Source organism: Giraffa tippelskirchi, chromosome 1, assembly GCF_054371585.1.
Source record: "Giraffa tippelskirchi isolate mGirTip1 chromosome 1, T2T-mGirTip1v1.2.pri, whole genome shotgun sequence".
In the NCBI taxonomy this organism is placed as follows: domain Eukaryota; kingdom Metazoa; phylum Chordata; class Mammalia; order Artiodactyla; family Giraffidae; genus Giraffa; species Giraffa tippelskirchi.
In genome coordinates this window covers 128,604,769-128,625,228 of record NC_137275.1, presented here as the reverse complement: position 1 = coordinate 128,625,228, position 20,460 = coordinate 128,604,769, and the positions used below count along the sequence as shown (strand labels likewise).

Sequence of the window (20,460 nt, the reverse complement as noted above, 5' to 3'; positions counted from 1 at the left end):
CTGACTCATTTGAAAAGACCCTGATGCTGGGAAAGATTGAAGGCAGGAGGAAAAGGGGATGACAGAGGATGAGATGGTTGGATGGTATCATCGACTCAATGCACATGAGTTTGAGTAAACTCCAGGAGTTGGTGATGGACAGGGAAGCCTGGCATGCTGCAGTCCATGGGGTCGCAAAGAGTTAGACACAACTGAGTGATTGAACTGAACTGAACTGAAATGTTGTTTTCCCGCTATTTAGGTTGCAACCTATACAGGATTCCTGCATCTTCAACAACAAGCATAGTCCATGATACACAGTGGATGCTGCTAAGTATCAGTCGATAAACTGAATTAAACATAAAAACTATCAGAGGTAAGATACTAAACAGCAAAGTTGTTGTGCTAGGTTGCTTCAGTCGTGATTCTCCAGGCAAGAACACCAGAGTGGGTTGTCATTTCCTTTTCCAAGGGATCTTCCCAACCTAGGTATGGAACCCGGGTCTCCTGCACTTCAGGCAGAATCTTTACCACTGAGCCACCAGGGAAGCCCCCAAACAGCAAAAGTCTAATCCAGATTCTAAAAGGAACACTATTTCTTTTTTCAACAAATATTATATTGAGCTAGGCATTGTGCCACTAGAGATAACAGATAGACATGATCCCACATGTACAGCTTACTTTATAAATGACGATTTAAGTGTCTCATTTGAGGTTACAATCCCTTTGATCAATCCGAAAAGAGAGAGGTAGAGTGACATACTTCACAGGAAGGCTTTTCCCACTCTGCGAGCAGGAAGAACAGGACATGCGCACAGTGAACTGAACAAGCTCCTCGGTGATGCTGACTCTACTGGTCCCATGCCCTTAGAGGTCATCCAATTTCGCAGCAGTTTCCCACGTGGGAAACCAAGATGAAATGAGTCGCTCAAGGTCTTTCCCTTACGTATCTCCTGACTCTGGTCCCCAGGTATATACTCCGCTAGTCTTTTCTGCGTCCCGCATTCTTCCCCTGCTGCTGCTGCTGCTAAGTCGCTTCAGTCGTATCCGACTGTGCGACTCCATAGACGGCAGCCCACCAGGCTCCGCCGTCCCTGGGATTCTCCAGCCAAGAACACTGGAGTGGGCTGCCATTTCCTTCTCCAGTGCATGAAAGAGAAAAGTGAAAATGAAGTGCTCAGTTGTGTCCGACTCTTAGCGACCCCATGGACTGTAGCCTACCAGGCTCCTCCGTCCATGGGATTTTCCAGGCAAGAGTACAGGAGTGGGGTGCCATTGCCTTCTCCACATTCTTCCCCTAGTCCTCCGCTAATCGCCAGAATGAGCTTGTGTCCTGGGGCTCCGGAGGGGCGAGGTTCCTTGCGGTGGGAGGCTCTTGAGCTACCCTCACCTGCACAGTCCGACGCGAAGACCTGCGGTCTAGCTCTGCCACAAACGGGGATGCCGCTCGCTGGATTTGAAAGCTCGGCTGGCAGTGCGCGACCTCTCCTAAAGAAGGGTGGGAGGCGGAACCCGCGAGAAGGGCTCCGGTTGCGAAGTCGGTTACCATGGCAACCGGTGTCCTCCCCCGCGGTAACCCTAAGCTGACGTAAGGCTGCCAGGACCGAAGAAGGAGATTGGTGCGTCTGGGGGCGGGTTTGCGCGCAGAGAGGATAAAGGCGCGGTGCGCTCAGGGCCAACTGGGCTTTCTGCTCTGCGCGCTGAGTCTCCGTGCCACGTGAGTCTCCAGCGGCGCAGCATCTCCCGGCGGCTGCCTCGGAAGGTCAGTGCGGTGGGGCTGGATGTTCCCCCGCGGCTGATCCTGGGAACTGAGCCTCTTTGAAACGGAGGCTGACGCCGCGGGATTGCCTGCCCCCCCCGCCCCCCCTGCTCCCCCTGTCCCCCCACTGGCCGGATAGGTGTGACAAGGCCGGGCGCCCCAAACTCGGAGCTCCCCGGAGCGATCGCGGGTCCCCAGCCGTCGCTGAGGAACTGGGAGGCCGAGGGAGGGTCGGGGTACTGCTGCGATTGGCAGGCGCGGCTCCCGGCCCTTCCTAAACCCCCTGCCAGGAGCGGTTTTTCTCATAAAACCGGTTTATCCAGTCATCTTTCCTGGAGGGTGGGCCCCCCACAACTTTTCCATAGGAAAGTGGGAGGCTAAGGCTGGAGATCCGCGAGCGGCCCTTGTCTCCACGTCTTTTGTGGTTCCCTCTCCTAGGCCAGTGTGCACTAGGGGAAAGGTGCGGGGCGCCCGCTCCGCAGGGGCCCGAGACCCTCTGTAGCTCACACAGAGAGCTCCAGGATTTTTCCCCCCGACCCTTTCTGGCTTTTAGATCATCCCCACATTAAGTCTAGACTTTACCAGCTGGTTGATGGAGTCTTTAGCAGTTTGCTAAGTGCTTTCATAAACTGCTTTTATTAAATCCTGTCAGCGTGTGGTGTCCCGTTTCTAAGGATGGGGAAACTTGAGGTTGGCAAGGTAGTGTACGCCGGCTCGCGCTGGAGGGAGGGCGATGTTTGGCCTTGAACCCCGGGTGCTGGTGAGTACTCTTCTCCTGGGGAGCGGCGAGGAGGAGGAGCCGAGCTGGAGGGGAGCAGGGGCAGTGGGGAAGGTGGCTCCTTCGCCATCACGAGGATGCGTCCTCTTTGTCCCCTCTGTTAGGTACCCAATGTTTTCTCTTGGCAGGGAAGAGTGGGGGTGCTGGCAGAAGGGTTTGAGACTCAATGGATCTGGTTTGCAACCCCTTTCCTTTTGGTAATTATTATGTGCCTGACCTTGGGAGGGTAAATTCGGAGAAAAGATCCCAACTTCAGAGTTACTGTGAGGCTTAAGTAAGAGTTCAGGAAAGCAGATGCTTCCTCCCCGCTCAGTAGTTGAAATGCCAGATTTTCCCCTTGGATCATTACTATGAAGAGTACACGTTTGGGGACTTCTCTGGTCGTCCAGTTGTTAAGCATCTGTGTTTCCACTGCCGAGGACACAGGTTCAGTCCTTGATGGGAGAACTAAGATCCAGAATGCCACAAGGTGCAGCCAAAAAAAAAAAAAGACACATTTATTTTTATGAGTTTTTTATGATTTAATTAACAGGAGATTATAAAGCCAAGATTGCCTTGCAAATCTGTTTTAGAAGCGTTATTGATCCTTACAGCAGAGTGAGAGGTGGGAGAACTCAGGGGAGATGAAGATGGGCATGGTCAGCCCTGGGAGAGGGTCCTGGGGCCAGGAAGTTGTCAACTGGGCAATGACTGACCTTTGGTGAGAGCCATTTTACTGGGTATGGATCAAGAAGGCCTGCTAGGAGGGGTAGGGGATGTAGGTTTGGGGCAGTATAAACACTCTGGAGACCCCTGAGATTGGAAGGAAAGGTGAAGGCTGGATGAGAATAGCTAGGTTTCAGCAGGTTTATAAGCAGAGGGCAAAGAACTATTCAAGGGGATTGGTGGGACCAAGGGCTTGGGAGTTTGAACTGGCTGGGGGTTTCGTGGGTCTCAGGGGCAGCATTGATCTACACTGGGTGAAGTTTCTAGCTCCCCAGTAATATACATATGCACTGACCATTTCTTGGGGCTGGATTTTTAAAAATTTGGTAAGTTATGGTTTTTAATCACATAACATAAAATTTACCATCTTACCATTTTTAAGAGTACAATTCAGTACTGTCAGGTATATTCACAGTCTTGTGCAATGGATCTTTAAAACCTTTTTATTCTGTGAAATGAAAGCTATGCCTGTTAATTAAGCACTCGTATCCCCTCTCCGTTTCTCCCATCCCCTTGGCAACCAAATTTCTACTTCCTGTTTCTATGCTTTTTGACTACTTTAAATAACTCGTGTAACTCATATGGATGGAATCACACTATATTTGGCCTTTCATGGCCAGCTTATTTCAGTCAGTATAATGTCCTCCAGGTTCATCCATGTTGTAGCATTTGACAGGATCTCCTTTTTCAAGGCTAAGTAATATTCCATCACATGTATATACCACATTTTCTTTATCCATTCATCTGTTGGGAGCTGGATACTTGTAGCTTCATACTGAATGTGCTGGAGACATGACCTAATACATTTTTATTTACTATCTCTGTGGCTGAGAATGATTAGAGCTAGAGATTTGGGAAGATCACAAGACAGCAAGAACATTAAGGGAAAACGATGATGCATCCTCAGAAAAAGGTCTATTTTTTTGGTTTTCAATATTCCAAGTTAGAGTTTCTTTTCATATTTTTGAAATAGAATTATCTGTCTCCAGAGAAATCACAGTTGAATTAAAGTTTTTTCCCCAAGAAATGGCAGTTATGTTCTCTGAAAACGGGACATTCTGTTTATTGTGGTGTAGACAAACCCCTGATACTTCTCTTTCCTGCCTGCCTGTTTGACATGGTGTTTGAATTCTCACATGTATTAGGAACTGCTCAGTGGGACTCACAGCTCCCCGGGAGAGGCTGCCTTACTGGCTCCTGTTACCTAAAACCAACATGTCCAAAACCAAGCTCGTTTATCTTCTTACCTGATCTGCTCCTCTAGGAAGCTCATGCACAATTTAGAGGTCCGTGTTATTCTTCTCCATTCCTCACCAGTTGCTCCATGTCCCAACAATCACAGCCAGTTGGGCTGAGAGTCTGCATCTCTCTCACCCTCTTTATGATGCCACTGCTTTCTTGAGCTCTGCTGTGGTTAGGGCAGAAAGGTAGATGCCTAGAGATGGGAAGATTTGTATAACAACCACCCCCGCAAGGCTTGCGCTGGGGAGATGCTCAATTATTTAAGGGGGAAAGTCTGTTGGTCTGTTTCTTTTTCATCCTTTGGAATTAAAGTAAGCAAAGTGCTAAGGGGAGAAAGTCTATGGACTTTCATCTGATCTCCAGTCATCTTTGATGGTTTCCATTTGTAAGTTTGATGACTATCTTGGCAAAGCAAGTCTTACTCTAGAACAGTTATTCTCAAGTGTAATCTGGGGAACCCTGGGGTTCCCTGAGACCTTTGTAAGGTACATGAGGTCAAGGCTATTTTTAAAGTAATACTCAGAAATTTTTTTGCCTTTTTCATTGTTTCTCTCAGATATGTGGTAGAATCTTCTAGAGGCCACATGGCTTGTAACAAGCTTTTCTGCTGATCTAATGAGGTGTGTGCTTGTGTACTCTTGTGTTTCTAGAATCTTTTAAGGATAGCAGGCTTAAACTATAAATATGTCATTACTTTGAAATTCTAAGTTGAGCCTTTGCCTGTATGGAAAAATAACAAACAGTTTTATTTTTTTTTATTTAAGGATACATCATTGGCTTAAAAGGAGGGCTATTAGAGGACTTGATTTTTTTCAACTCAAAGTTACACCATCTATGTGTATAAATGCTGAAAGGAAATGACGTACGAGTTCTCTGAATCATGGAAAGAGGAATTTTTCTCCAGATAAATGTACAAAATTAAATAATACATGAAAATATGAACACTTTCCTCAGGTTTTACAGATGTTAGAAATTTAACTTGTGTGTCTGACGCCACAGAATATTTTGAATAATATTTTGGTGGCAATAGCATTATTCTGAGACCAACCATTCTGAATGAATGAAGTGGAGATAGGATGATCTCTTTAAAAGCCAAACATTATTTGTTAGAGCTTTTCAAACTAGAAAAGAAAAAACTATTGAAGTATGACAAGATAAGTTATCAAATTGCAGTGGTTGGAGAAACAATAAAGCCTTGTTTGAATGAAAAAGCATGGAAATAACTCAGCACAGCCACTGCTTGATAGTACAGTAACTTGTCAAAGACTTAGCTGCAAACACGAAGACTGACAGTAGAAGTGTATATCTTACAAGTGGAAGAATCTGTGGTCTTGGCCAGACTTACCATTCTGTTTGTTTTCATACACTATCAACGCCAAACCGAAAGACTATCTTTTTAGTGAATGTTTGACAGCAAACACAAATAGTGCCAAAGTCTTTGGTAGAGTATTATTTTTTTGAATTTCATGGTTTATCCCGGAACAACTGTTGAATTTTCACTGGCAGCGCACCAGCCGCAGTGGCTAAAAGTACTGGTCCCTTTGCAGGAATCAAGGCAGTGGTACCACTTGGTACTAGAAGTCATGGTATTCTTCACTGCCATATGCTTTCCAGTAAAAAAATAAAAAGTGGAAAACTTAAGGATTGTTGTTGCTCTTGACGTTTAGTCTCTGAGTTGTGTCTGACTCTTTTGCAATCCTTTGGACTGTAGCCTGCCAGGCTCTTCTGTCCATGGGATTTTCAGGCAAGAATACTGGAGTGGGTTGCCATTTCCTTCTCCAGGGTATCTTCCCAACCCAGGGATCCAACCTGGGTCTCCTGCATTGGCAGGCGGATTCTTTACCACTGAGCCACCAGGGAAGCCCCTTACTTAAGAATGCCCTTTATGAAACAGTAAAAAGTGATTAATTTTTATTAAACCTTGAGCCTTGAGATGTATCTTTTTAGCGTATCATGTGGTAAATGGATGTACTTGTTGTGTATCGAAATATGATGGTTGTTTTGAGATTAAGCATTTTGTGTGATTGAATTGTGAGCTGAACTGGTCACTTTTTTTTTCATAGAGTACTAGTTTTACCTGAAAGAATGACTGACAAACTATGATTATTCATACCTGGATAATTGGCAAACATTTTCTTAAAAAAAAAAAAAAATGAACCTAGCGAGCCTGTCAAGGAAACAACCAGTGGTGTCTATTGCAGGTTAACTTTTATTCACCATTGTGAACTTGACAGCTTCCCAATACTTAGGAATTTTCTGATGAGATCAGTGACATTAACTAGTATAACTTTGGGGAATTGTACAGTCAAGTGTGTTAGCAGTTAGAAGCTCTGCATAACTCAATGAATGAATATTTTCCAAAAGACCAATGCATGGAATTGTAAAATCATAGAGGAATAGAAGATCTATTCGAAGCATTGGATATACTAGTGGGTCCTAATGTTACAGGTACAAAAATTTCATGATAATGTCTTTAGATTCTGTGTTGCAGCTAACTTTTAAAGAAACTACCATGTATTGAGTTCTGGATATCAAAGATGAGTATCCAGAATTGTCTGAGAAGGCTTTTAAGACACTGCTCCCTTTTCCTCACTGCTTTGCTTTGTGAGTCTGGATTTTCTTCATTTACTTCAATCAAAGCAACAGATTGAGTTAGAAGCAGGTGCAAAAATCCAGTTGTTTTCTATTAAGGAAAACATCAAAGAGACGAGTAAATGTAAAACAGCAGCATTCTGCTCAGTATGTTTTTTGTTTTGGAAAACGTATTTTCATAAAATACGTTTATATTAACACTGGATAGATGAGCCTGTTGTGCTACAGTTCATGGGTCACAAAGAGTTGGACACGACTTAGCAACTTGAACAACAAGAAAAGGAGTTCTGAGACCAGAATATGTGAGAGCTGCTACCTTAAAAGCATTCAACTGAACTTGGAAATGGCAAGATAATAATCTTGACTTGGAAAAGCTACATGCTGTTGATGGGTGGAGGGCTTTTTGGTTTTGTTTTTAATGTATATGCATTGTTAATCCCAGCCATCCCATAATAGGGAGCGTAGTGCTGCTTGATGGTTAAGAACTGGGTTCCCTGAGATGGGTGGTGGTTGCGATGGTTAAATGCTGTAAGGCAGGAAGGCATTCATGGGCCTGTGGCCTGTATTGAGCATTACATGTTAGCTAGTAATAGCTCTAGAATAAGAACCAACTCAGTCATAAATTGTCCACATTGCTTAACTAACATACATTGTCTGAAGTTTCATCTACCAGTGCTGTTGGAAATCTGACAGCTGACAGAGGTGGAGGCCACAGGGCAGTGTGCAGAGAGCAAAGACCTGACCTTGGGAGGGTGGGCAGGAAGGTTGCTGTTCGAACCGGTAGAATAAGCCCTGCACTCTGATCTACTCTTGTGACATGCTCACCTTGGGTCAAGTTGGTGAGGAAGAGGAGCTGAACTGAAATAAAATATACATGATCTGGGAAGAGGGGAGAAAACGGCTTTCTAAATTATCCTCTCTTAAGAAATGGCAGTGAAATAGAAATTAGTCATGGCTTACTCAGTATTACTGGGGGCCTTTTTACCTTAACTATCTGCTTTTCTAATCTGTATCATCCTAAGGATAATGTCTGAATTAGCACTCAGATGTTATCTGAGTTTCATAGAGTGCTGTGTTATTTAGACCGGGACCTATTTGCACTTCAGTGGTACATGGACAGATGGTAATGGTTGTGAAGATTGGAGGCTTTCACTTGGATCCGTGATTTGGTGTTCCTGGCATGGACGGCTCTGTACACAGTAACCTCCACTGTGACTTTAGATCCTGTTGTCGTCAGCACTCTGTGGCTCCAGTTCTAAATCTCAGCCAGCCTTTGTTTGCCTGAACTTTGCATGAGCAACGTTTATCCCTTTTCACAGGTCTGGGCTCACGGTCGTCTCTAGATTGGCTCCCTGTCCCTGCACTCAGCAGTCTCTTTAGTTTGGTTCATGAATCCAGGGCATGGCTTTGCTTAGGAGGTGGCCGTCTTAGTGTTAGTCGTGGTTAAATGGTTTGTGTTTTGAGGGATCTGGAAAGTAAGCAGTCACATGCTGAACTCTGATTTTTTGTCTGTTTATTAAAATTTTATCAAAGTATAGTTGATTTGTAATGTGTTAATTTCTGCTGTATAGCAAGTGACTCAGTTATATATATATATTCTTTTCATTATGGGTTGTCACAAAATATTGAATATAGTTCCTGCTATACAGAGGGAGCTTGTTGTTTATCCATCCTATATAGAATAAAAGGTTGGCCAAAAAAATTCATTCCGGTTTTTCCATAAGATGTTTTCCTATGCTAATCCCAAACTCCCATTCCTTCCCTTCCCTACTGGTTCCTCCTTGACAACTTCAAGTTTGTTCTCTATATCTGTGAATCTGTTTTTGTTTTGTAGATTTTTTTTGTATCATATTTTAGATTCCACATATGATATCATATGATATTTGTCTTTCTTTTTCTGACTGACTTCACATAGTATGATAATCTCTAGGTCCATCCACGTTTCTGCAAATGGCATTTTTTTCATTCTTTTCTGAGTGCTAAGTTGCTTCAGTCATGTCTGACTCTGTGCGACCCTATGGACTGTAGCCCACCAGGCTGCTCTGTCCTCTGTCCATTCTCTAGGCAAGAATACTGGAGTGAGTTGCCATGCCCTTCTTCAGGGGATCTTCCTGATACAGGGATCAAAGCTGCATCTCTTCAGTCTCCTGCATTGGGGAGTGGGTTCTTTTCTACTAGCGCCACCTGGGAAGCCCTTCATTCTTTTCATGGCTGAGTAATATTCCATTGTATATATATGAACCACATCTTCTTTATCCATTCATCCGTTGATGGACACTTGGATTGCTTCTATGTCTTGGTTACTATAAACAGCGCTGTATGAACATTGGGATGCATCTGTCTTTTCTGAGCTCCACTCCTTAATGTGTTACAGTGTATTACAGAGACCATGCCTGTTGTTCGGATGTTGCGGCGGGTTGCCTGTGGCTGCCGGGCTCCTGTCCTACCCAGTCGGTTTCTGGGCACCTCCCCTCGGCAGATTCCAATGGATGCAAACTTCCACTCCACTTCATTCTCGGAAGCAGACCAGCGGCGTGTCTTAATTACAGGTTGGGTTTTTTTTCCTTTCTCCCGCCTTTGTGGCTTCCTTATTTTCTTTGTGTGGCTGTATATTAGTTTTTGGAATGTCTAACATACCACCAGGTAACATGTATTCTTCAGAAACCCCCTTTCCACTCTTGGCTTCCTCCTGAATTATGCAAATCCCTGGTCCATATTTTGTTGCTGTTGACAGGGCTTGATTTCCCTGCCCAAATCTTTTGTCATCTGAAGAAAGGTCCTGGGAACCTGGGGATGAAAAAGCTACTCTGGGACTTGGTTCCCCTTTCCTGCTTGAGATCCAAGGTTGTGTGGACAAAACGTGGGCTCTGGAGTCTGGCGCATCTTTCCTTGGCCAGGCTCCTCGGGACAGGCAGTTACTGCACATTTGTGTCTTGGAGACGGAGAAGATAGCCAGGGCCTACCAGGGGCTCAGGGAACTTCTCACCATGACCTCATGGAGCCTGTATCGCATTGTCCACACACTGGCTTGCCAACCCCTCTCACCTTGTGTCCACCCAACACCCAGTTCTGCATCTGCTCACTGCAAATTTGACCGTCTGCCCACAAGTCCTTCCAGCTGACCCAAGCCCACCGCTGATTTGATTAGCACATTTTATTGTCTTCTGTTTGCCAGAATTTCATGCCTTGACTTCACATCATTATCCATCTTACATTCTTCAATGTGTGCATATTTCTTTCACTACCACCACCTCCTCCTCCTCTGCTCTAAATGGGTTTCGAGTGAGGTCTGCTCCCTTAGCACTGCCCTCCCTGACTCTCCCAGCATCTTGTCTATGTCTTTGATTCCCTCCTCCCGCCATCAAGAAAGCACCCTCCAGGTGTTATTGTCAGTGCACTGGTTTCAGTCACATGTTTGCATGTGATTACAGGAAATCCCACGGTCTGTATCTTCCTGCCTGATTTCTTTCTCCCAAAATGGAATTTAGGGTTGTATTCCCCTAAATGTGTTCCTAGACCCCAGCTCTCCCATGTCCACCAATGGCATTTGTAAGCATCCAGATTAAGATGCTGTAATCATTTTTTTAATGTTCTTAGCAGCTCCTAACCCACCCAGTTTTCTGCTCTATTTTTCAAGTGACTTCTTGGTTTTTGCCTTCTTTCTCCATTCCTATTCCACTACAGGTGTAATGGAGGAGGGTGCTCTGGATAATCCCACTAGAGGTTGATATCAAACTATTATATCTGCAAATAAACTTATTTACAAAACAGAAACAGACTCATAGACTTAAATAACAAACTTATGGTTATCAGGGTAGGGTGGGAAGGATGAGGGGAAGGGACAGTTCGGAATCAACGTGTACACACTGCTATATTTAAAATGGATAACCAACAAGGACCTACTGTATGACACATGGAACGCTGCTCAATGTCATATGGCAGCCTGGATGGGAGGGGAGTTTGGGGGAGAATGGATGCATGTATGTATATAGCTGAATGCCCTTGCTGTTCACCTGAAACTATCACAGCATTGTTAATCAGCTATACCCCAATACAAAATAAAAAGTTTCTTAAAAAAAAAAACTATTATATGTGACTTTAAGTGTTCTGGTACCCGTAGGAGACAAGCTTCATAGCCCATCAAATAACAAAGCCAAAGCCGGTAGTGAATTCCTGGCTGGGAGATGCTCCTGCTCTCCTGTGACTGTTCTCTTCCTGTTCCCTGGCTTCCCCTCAGCCACCCCTCTGCTGGAGAATGTTCTGTCTCTGAAACTCACCTCATCTGTACTGATCTCTGACCTAGCTCGGAGAAGGTGGTGATTCAGTTCCATCAGGCCATCCTGGGGCTTTACCTAATTAGCTAAGATTACCAGTAGAGTTTTATTCTGTTATTACATCCTGGGAATAATTGAACTGGTTCGATTTAAATTAAAGTTTCACTTTTTTCTTCTTTATCCAGGGGGTCTTGGCCAGCTTGGAGTGGGGCTTGCTAGCTTTCTGAGGTAAGAGCTCTCAAAGTTGAAATTTAAAATCTGAGTTTGGGGGTATGTGAAGCTTATCTTTGCTCCTGTTTAACCACTGAATCTCTCCTCTCCCCTCTTGCTCCTGACTCTTTTACGATATTGTATCTAAAGGACAGTTTGGAATGCGTTTCATTGTGCCTCTTAGTATCACAGACATTGTCTCAGGTCCTTGACTCAGTGTCCCCCATGCTGGTCCTTTGCCCTCTGCCTTTTCTAGGCTAGGCAAAGTAAGACCTGCCTCCAAATGAGTCAGTCAGTTTTTTGATGTTTGGGGACAGAGAGAAGAACATGTAGAAACTGAAAAGGAACAAGGTGGGATTTAGAGAAAGTGGGATAAAAGAAAGAGAGAGAAGAACACGGGGGAAGAGGGAAGGACTCCGGGGCACTGGGAGGACACTGGTGACAGGTACACGGACAATGATGGGGTAAGATGTAAACAGGAGATGCAGCCCCAAGTGTGGCTGGAACTGCAGGGATGCTAGTTGAGGATGCAGGGGAAGAAAGGCTTGTGTATAAAGGTAGGATTTGGAGGCAGGCAGTGCATGGCGGTTCCTCTGGGCGGGATGGTTTTCATAGGACCTGGTATGTCCGCAAATGTACCATCTCGTATGTTTAATTTTCCCTTTAGGAAACGATTCGGGAAGGACAATGTGATTCTGTCTGACATTCGGAAGCCCCCGGAACACGTCTTCCTTAGTGGTAAGAGGCCCTCAGAGCAGTTGGAGAGGCAACTCGTAGGGTTCATGTCATCGCTCATAACTAGGCTTGTGAATTAGAGGAGGAGGAGTATTTCAGGCACACTTGTGCTACTGAAAAATGTTTCCTGCTTTTGGATTTCCCTGGGCATCCAGTGGTTAAGGCTCCATGCTTCCAATGCAGAGGGCATGGGTTAGTCAGCGAACTAAGATCCCACATGCTGTGCGGGTGTAGCCAGAAAAGAAAAGAAAGTTTCATGTTTTTGTCCTCATTCCTTCTGTAAAACATCGTTGGTATAGTCACTGCTCGTTCAGGTGACCCAAGGACAGAGGAGTTCATTAGACCTTGATGTAAGTCGTGGAATAATATCTTTGGATATCATCTGCAGCCATATCTGTGGAATAAAAATTTGGATTCCTACCTTTCAGAGTTTTTAGTGAACTTAACTCAGAGAGAAAGCACACAAAAATCAAGTTCTGAAATGAGGAAAAGGAACTTTAAGTTTTGGAGAAATTACTTCTATTTCATCATGGACTTGCTCTTAAACACCTGTGCACACACACGGATCTCAGACTCCTATAGTCGAGTTGTTTACCACCTCAAAGATGTTTTTTATGTATTTTTTATTTTTTTGAAATTCCCATGAACATATTTTATTGGATAAATGTGTGCATTACATTCTTGTTGTTGCTGTAACCTACATAAAATAGTGACTTAAGAAATTAAAGTTCTAGAGGTCAGGTCAGAAATTAAAACTCGCTTCATTGGGTTGAATACAAGATGTCTGGGAGAGCTGGATCCATTAAGACACTCCAGGGAAGATGGCGCTGGCTTCCTAGATCACTTCCTCATCAAAAATATCTTTATAACATCTCCTAGTCCTTCCTGGTTCCATGTCAGTCTTTTGTGGTTCACCTTAGGGAAGAGCATTAATGTGCTGAAAGTGGGGAAAATTGGCATTGCAGAAATTTGACTCTACTTCTAGCCTAACCAGGTGTGTTGAACCCACAATTTGTGGGTCATTTATATCACGGTGGGTTTTTGGCTTTTGTAAACCCATTTTATCTATTCCTTTAAAATATGCAGCTTATTTAAGCGGAGTGAAATCACCAGGTGCCTGCAGGTTTGGCGTGAACAGCATCGACTCAAGCCAGCTGCCTGGTTTTGACTCAGTTCTTAATCTTAATTCTGTTTGATTCTGGCAAGTTACTTAACCTCTCTTGGCCTCAGTTTCCTCCTCCTCAACAAAATACTCACCTCAAAGTTTGTTTGAGAGTTAAATATACAGTAAGTCCCCTACATATGAACTTTCAAGTTGCAAACTTTCAAAGATGTGAAGGTGCATGCCAGCCTCTGTATGCCAGCTGTTGTTACTGTACTATTGTACTTTTCAAGGTGCTAGACTGTTAGATTAAAAATGTTTATTTTTTGTTTGTATTTTATGTATGTATTATTTGCATTAAAAGTTCTATAAACCTATTACAGTATAGTACTATATAGCTGATTGTGTTAGTTGGGTACCTAGGCTAACTTTGTTGGACTTACCCTGGGTTTGGAAGTTCCCCTGGAGAAGGAAATGGCAATCCACTCCAGTATTCTTGCCTGGAGAATTCCATGGAAAACAGAGAAGCCTGGTGTGCTACACAATCCATGGGGTCACAAAGAGTTGGATACAACTGGGCAACTAACACACACATGAACAAATGGGACTTACAAACATGCTCTCAGGATGAACTCGTTCCTATGTAGGGGACTTCCTGTACAGAAAGCCCTTAGAATAGCGCTCAGCAGGTATAAGTCCTGTGTAAGACTTAGGTGTTATTAACCATGGAGTGTGTGTGTTAGTAGCTCAGTCATATCTGACTCTGTGACCCCATGGACTGTAGCCTGCCAGGCTCCTCTGTCCATGGAATTCTCCAGGCAAGAATACTAGAGTGGGTAGCCATTCCCTTCTCCAGGGAATCTTCCTGACCCAGGGATCCAACCCAGGTCCCCTGCATTATAGGCAGATTCTTTACCATCTGAGCTACCAGGGAAACACCTGGGGGTTGGGCTTTGTATTGTGCATAAGAAAAATGCTGAGTTGTGTCCGAATAGTTGTTACCAAATTGGTAGCAATGGAATTCAAAATCAACGGGAAAACCCGTTGAAGTTTTCAAGCCTGAACTCCTTCACTTGCCTGTTTCACTGTTCCTTGCAGGCCCATTTATTTATTCCGACATCCTGGATTACAAGAATCTTCGGGAGATTGTGGTGAACAACCGCATCACCTGGCTGTTTCATTACAGCGCCCTGCTCAGCGCAGTGGGAGAAGCAAACGTGTCCCTGGCCAGAGCCGTGAACATCACTGGTGAGTCTCTGGGTCGTGCCCCGGAGGCCCTGTTTGCCGGATTCCCCAGTTCCTTGCGAAGAGGTTTCCCAGATTACGATGGCTGCTTGTTTCAGGACTGCACAATGTCCTGGACGTTGCCGCAGAGCACGGTCTGCGATTGTTTGTGCCAAGCACCATCGGGGCGTTCGGCCCTACTTCTCCACGGAACCCAACCCCTGACCTCTGCATCCAGAGACCCAGGACCATCTATGGGGTGTCCAAGGTCCACGCTGAGCTTATGGGCGAGGTAAGCGTGGCTCGGCAAGGTGACTCAGTGTTTCCTTTTCTGTTTTTGTCTCAAGCACCTGCTAATTCATCCTTGGAGAGAACTCCCTCCCTCCTCCAGTCCCTGCCCCCAGAAATGCTTGGGGACTGATTGTGTTTGCCAAGTGGCCAGTACCCACAGCTCCAGCAGGATCCTCAGCCCTGTGCTAACATTCAACACTTCAAACATGCCCCTTGAGTGGCACCCCTCCTTCATTTGCTGCTCATATTATTTGTACTGCACTGTTCTTTCAGGCTCCTGATATTACTATTATCAGAGCTAACTTTAAAATAACTTCAAGTGTCCTTTTGGTTTTCTTTTTTAATACACTTTGTCTTTATACTGTATAGCACATCTTTTTTTGTTGTTGTGCCTTGTAGCTTATGCTTATGGGATTTTAGTTTTCCAACCAGGGATTGAACCTGGGCTCTCAGCATTGAAAGTGCGAGTCCTAACCATTTGACTAAAATGTCCATAAAAGGACATTTTAGCCAGTGTCTGACCCTTCAGCTGATGTATCACAGTGACCATCTTTCCCTGTGCTCTCCCAACACTGCCTCCTAGGACAGGCTCATGGAGATTTGTTCAGGACAATGAGCAGGGTCTTCCTTCCAAAGAAAGGCAGAAACTCCCCACTGCCTGCTGATCTATTATTGACTGTGTTGTCTAACGATATTATCACCAGAATGACAGTTCTTTGAAGATAACAAACTTCAGGGTTATTTGTTAAAGAAAAATGGCAATTCTAGGGTCTTCATTTCCTCGAGGAGGATTTTAAGATGACTGTATGGGGAGATGTTTGGAGAAAAGGCTGTTAATTCTTTGCATTGCTCTACTTGATTTAAAAGATTCTTTTTAAAGTTAAGTTTTCTCTTTCTCGTAGTATTATTATTACCGTTATGGATTAGATTTCCGATGCCTGAGATATCCCGGAATCATTTCTGCTGACTCCCAGCCTGGAGGAGGAACAACTGGTAGGGTTGTTTTTTATTTCTTTTTTATATAAGGTTAGCTTTCTATTTGCCTGGTGGAGTGGGGATGGATCTGCTGTCATTTCAGCCATATGCTGGCTGGAGTCTTTGCATCCTTTCTGAAAAGTGCATCTGAGAAGCTCATTGAACCCTGTTGACTTAAACTTGTTCAGGGCAGCTCAACCAATGCTGTAAATCCAATGGAATTTATCACCCACAGTGCTAGAATCAAACTGACTGATTTCACTAAGCATATTACCTTCCAAGTTCATCCATGTTGTTGTAAATTGCAAAATTTTATTCTTTTTTTTATGAATGAGTAGTATTCCGTTGTGTACATTAGCCAAATCTTTATCCATTCATCTGTTTGGACATTTACATTGCTTCCATGTCTTAGTTATAGTAAATAAAGCTTCAGTGAATGTTGGACTGAGTGTATCTTTTCAAATTAGTGTTTTCTTTTTCTCCGAATATGTACCCAGGAGTGGAATTGCAGGGTCATATGGTAGTTCTATATTTAGTTTTTTGAGGAATCTCCATACAGTTTTCCACATTGTTATCATTTTGGACTTGAATATGCATTATGTTCAGTAACTCCCGCATCAGAGATCCTTCCCATATGAGGGGTTCTGAGATATAATGTAAAAGATACTTGACAACATCTGAGGGATTTTTACTATAGCTTTGTAGTATTGTCTGAAGTCTGAGAGACTTATACTCCAGCTTTGTTCTTTTTCCTCAGGATTGCTTTGGCAATTCTGGGTCTCTTGTGGGTCCATATAAATTTTAGAATTATTTGTTCTAGTTCTGTGAAAAATGTCATAGATAATTTCACAGGGATCACATTAAATCTGTAGAGTGCTTTGGTTAGTATGGCCATTTTAACAATACTATTGTAATTCTTTCAATCAAAAGCATGGGCTATCTTTCCATTTCTTTGAATATCTTCAATTGAAATTTGAGGGATTTTATTATTTAAAAAATTTTTTTAACTTCTTATTTTGTATTGGGATATAACTGATTAAAACTGTTGTGTTAGTTTCAGGTAAGCTGCAAAGGGACTCAGCCATAAAAATTTTAGGGCATTTTTTTTTAAGGGATTTTAAAAGAGCCTTTGGGTTTGGTTACTTTTAAAAAATTTGCCTAATGCAGTGCTTCTCCAGGAAGGCACTAGGAATCCCTGGGGATCCTTGAATCAGACCCTCTCAAGGGATTCAGGAGGTCAAAACAATTTTCATATTAATTCTAAGATATTATTTGCCCTTTTCACCGTCGTTTTCAAGTATACCGTGGAGTTTCTCACAGGCCGCCTGATGTATGTAGCATAGCAGACTGAACACAGAAGCAGAGATTCTTACTGTTTCCCATTAAGCCAGAGAATAAAGAGATTTTCAAAATGAAAAACACACCATTCTTCTCACTAAATTTTCTCTTACTTGAAATCTATGTTCTTTTTTCCCATGTAATATCATACATATGAATGTGTGGGCTTATTATCATTTTTAAGTGTAGAAATATTTTTTAAAAGTTCCCAGTTAATTTCTGATATGGTAGATGTTGCTAATTTCTGATGTAGTAGATGTTGCTGTGTGTGTATATGTGCTCAGTTGCTCATCATGTCTGACTCTTTGCAATCCCATGAACTGTAGCCTGCCAGGCTCCTATAACTCACCTTAATAAAACCTTTTTGGGGGTCCTCGGTGATTTTTAAGCCCACAAAGAGTTTCTGAGACTAAGACATCTGAGAACCACTGCCTTAATCCAAGACGCCCACTCATAATTTTTGTTATAAGATGACCCTCAGACAAGCTTCTCTTTCAGACTATGCGGTCCAGATTTTCCATGAAGCTGTCAAGAATGGCAGATTTGAGTGCAACCTGAAACCGGACACGAAGCTCCCAATGATGTACATTGACGACTGCCTCCGGGCCACCCTGGAGGTCATGGAGGCCCCAGCAGAGTCCCTGTCCATGAGAACCTACAACATCAACTCCATGAGCTTCACCCCCGCGGAGCTGGCCCAGGAGGTGCTCAAGCATGTCCCAGAATTCCAGGTCACCTACAATGTGGATCCTGTCCGACAGGCCATAGGTTGGTACACCACTGCATCCCCCTCAGAACCAAAGTTAAGCTTCAGTCCGCCCCACGAGTCCTTGAGGACATAAACCGTGGAGGAGAAGGACAGCTCAGTGCCTTTCCCAGGGGCACGACACCTTCTGAAGAAGGAGCTGCTGTTGCACCAGAGCTGGCAGATGGCACAGTTTTGGGAAATGATGTCCAAAGTGGGTGGACTAGAGCTGTCCAAACAAACAACTTGTTGGCATTTCGCCATTCGCCAGTTTAAACATCAAACAAACAGACATGGTATGAGAGCAGCCCTGGGTTCTCAAAGGCTGTGACTGTACCCCTGTGTGAGTGCCATCTGAGCATGGCAGTCCCACCTTACAAGTCTGCAGGGGACTCTCCTAGTAGGGCACAACTCAACAGTGCTTGGCAGTAGATACAGGCTTCTGGTCTAAGAAGGTGACTGTGTGTGCCTGTAATAGCTGCTCTGCTCTGCTCAAGGGAGATTTCAAAGAGAACGTTTCTTTCATGGAATGGTGACCTTTATTTAGAGTATTCTAGACCTTTTTGCAAACCTAGAGCCTGAATAACTTAAGCTCCTTTTCCATGTCTTATCCTAGCTGATAGTTGGCCAATGAACTTTGATGATAGCAACGCTCGGAAGGACTGGGGATGGAAGCATGATATTGACCTCCCAGAGCTGGTGACGACGATGTTGAATTTCCACGGTTCTGAGGGCAGAGTTGCCCAGGCTAACTGAAGGGGCTAGAGGAAGAGCTCGTGAGTCCTGGGTGGCTGTCCAGGGAAAGCTATAACAACCCTGAGGTTCCAGACCCCAAGGAATCTAGATGATGTGGGGCTGAAGGACTAATTGGACTGAATTTTCACAGCTCATATTGAACTGCCACAGGGAGAACTGACTTGGCTTTAGTGTCTTGTCAATGCTGTAGGTTTAATGGTAGCCCTCTGAATCTTTGCTGTTTGCCTAAACTTGTCCAAATCACAGAATGAAGACTTTAAGTCACAATCATTTCTGTTTCCTTAATTAAGATGAAGGGACCACTTCCAGGAAGATATGTGACATTTGTATTAAATTAAACTTAATTTAAATATCACTCCTAAGACTCCATCATTCCCTTGACTAAGACCAAAGATTACTTTTTAAAGACCATCAAAGATAATCTCCCAATTTAAAAGAATTCTTTACTATCCCATCAGAGCCTAAAAAAATGTCTGTGTATTAATCCCATGTTCACAATGTTCAAGAAATTTTAACCTGTCAAAAATGATCACTTCCAATTTACTTTTCTCTAAGATACGCTACTGGTAGGAAACTAAGAATATCAGAGACGATCTAACTGGTCAAGGGGAGCATCTCTTACTTTGATTGCCTTCCTGCTGGTGACCTGGGGGGTGGTGACTGGGACTTTGATCCCTTACCTGCCAAGTCAGACTCTCCTGGAGCTTGTCTAAATGTACAGGTTTGGGGGCTCCACACCTTCAGGTGGACTCAATTGATGGAGATGGGAATCTCGAAGGACCATGGGTTATTCTCTTCCAGCACTGGGCCCCCAGATTTAGACCAATTCCAAACATGATATTCTAAAGAGGACTTCCTTGCACCAACCTTTCTATGCACTCTTAGATGAGCTTTCAAAAGAGTTCCACTAATCCTCTGAAGGGCTTCTCAGGCTCGGTGGTAAAGAATCTGCCTACAATGCAGGAGACGTGGGTTCTATCCCTGGGTCAACCCCTGGAAAATCCCCTGGAGAAGGAAATGGCAACCCACTCCCGTATTCTTCCTGGGAAGTTCTGTCCTGGGAAATCCCATGGACAGAGGAGCCTGGCGGGCTACAGTACATCAGGTTGTAAGAGTTGGACGTGACTTAGTGACTAAGCAACAAACACTTATATGCAAATGGAAGATGGAAAAGGAAGGAGGCCTGTGTTCCTATCATCACTCTACAGGGGCATTCATTTGCTGTTCAAAGATACTCAGTTGCCCATTGTGGGGGGGGGGGGGTCTATGCTCTGCCCCATCCCCTGCCCCCTAGTGCACTGAAGCCTGCCAACAGTGTTAGGTCTGCCAGGATTCATAATCCAAGGACCTAAAGGAGACCAATCGCCTAGCAAATAGGCAGTGACACTTTAAATGTTTCCCTTCTTTCCTTGATGACACTTTTGTATTTGAACATGAGCCTGTCTGATACACTGGAAATCCACAAGTCTTCCAAATAAGTACAAAATGTGAAAATCTGATTTTAGAGGGGTGTTTGATTTGGGGGAAACGCTTTGTACCTGGAGGAGAAATGAATTCTGGCCGTCGCTTTGCCTGAGGTTATGGATCTTGACCAAGTCACTTCCTGTCTTGAGTCGCCACTTCCTCACCTGTGAGGAATGGCGTGAGCCTGGCTGCAGCTTCCTGACTTCCAAGGCTGTGGTTTCAATCAGGGGACTAGAAACAAGACCATAGTTAAACATTTCCCGAAAAAGTAGCATTGGGTATGTTTGAAAG

The 20,460-nt window shown here is 44.0% G+C and overlaps 1 protein-coding gene and 1 long non-coding RNA gene across 5 annotated transcripts; one reads left to right on the top strand and one right to left on the bottom strand.

Annotated features, from left to right (window-relative positions):
* Window positions 1–1,584: 1,584 nt before the first annotated feature.
* LOC145508623 (L-threonine 3-dehydrogenase, mitochondrial) lies at window positions 1,585–19,060 on the top strand. Of its 4 annotated transcripts, XM_081495634.1 has the most exons (10): window positions 4,659–4,848; window positions 5,020–5,083; window positions 9,430–9,604; window positions 11,515–11,557; window positions 12,207–12,277; window positions 14,475–14,624; window positions 14,720–14,892; window positions 15,794–15,884; window positions 17,703–17,972; window positions 18,566–19,060. In XM_081495634.1, the coding sequence occupies exons 3-10, from the start codon at window positions 9,445–9,447 to the stop codon at window positions 18,703–18,705; spliced, it is 1,098 nt and encodes a 365-aa protein (XP_081351760.1). In that variant the 5' UTR covers window positions 4,659–4,848; window positions 5,020–5,083; window positions 9,430–9,444; the 3' UTR covers window positions 18,706–19,060. The 4 variants fall into 4 exon arrangements, with proteins under 4 accessions (XP_081351742.1, XP_081351760.1, XP_081351771.1 ...); XM_081495616.1 differs by lacking the exons at window positions 4,659–4,848; window positions 5,020–5,083 and adding an exon at window positions 1,585–1,741; XM_081495645.1 differs by lacking the exon at window positions 5,020–5,083 and having other exon boundaries at window positions 9,440–9,604.
* On the bottom strand, window positions 2,354–4,593 carry LOC145508635 (uncharacterized). Its single transcript, XR_014055491.1, has 2 exons — window positions 4,469–4,593; window positions 2,354–2,963 (listed from the first exon to the last, which is right to left on the bottom strand). It is a non-coding gene; the product is annotated as an uncharacterized LOC145508635 (long non-coding RNA).
* Window positions 19,061–20,460: the final 1,400 nt, after the last annotated feature.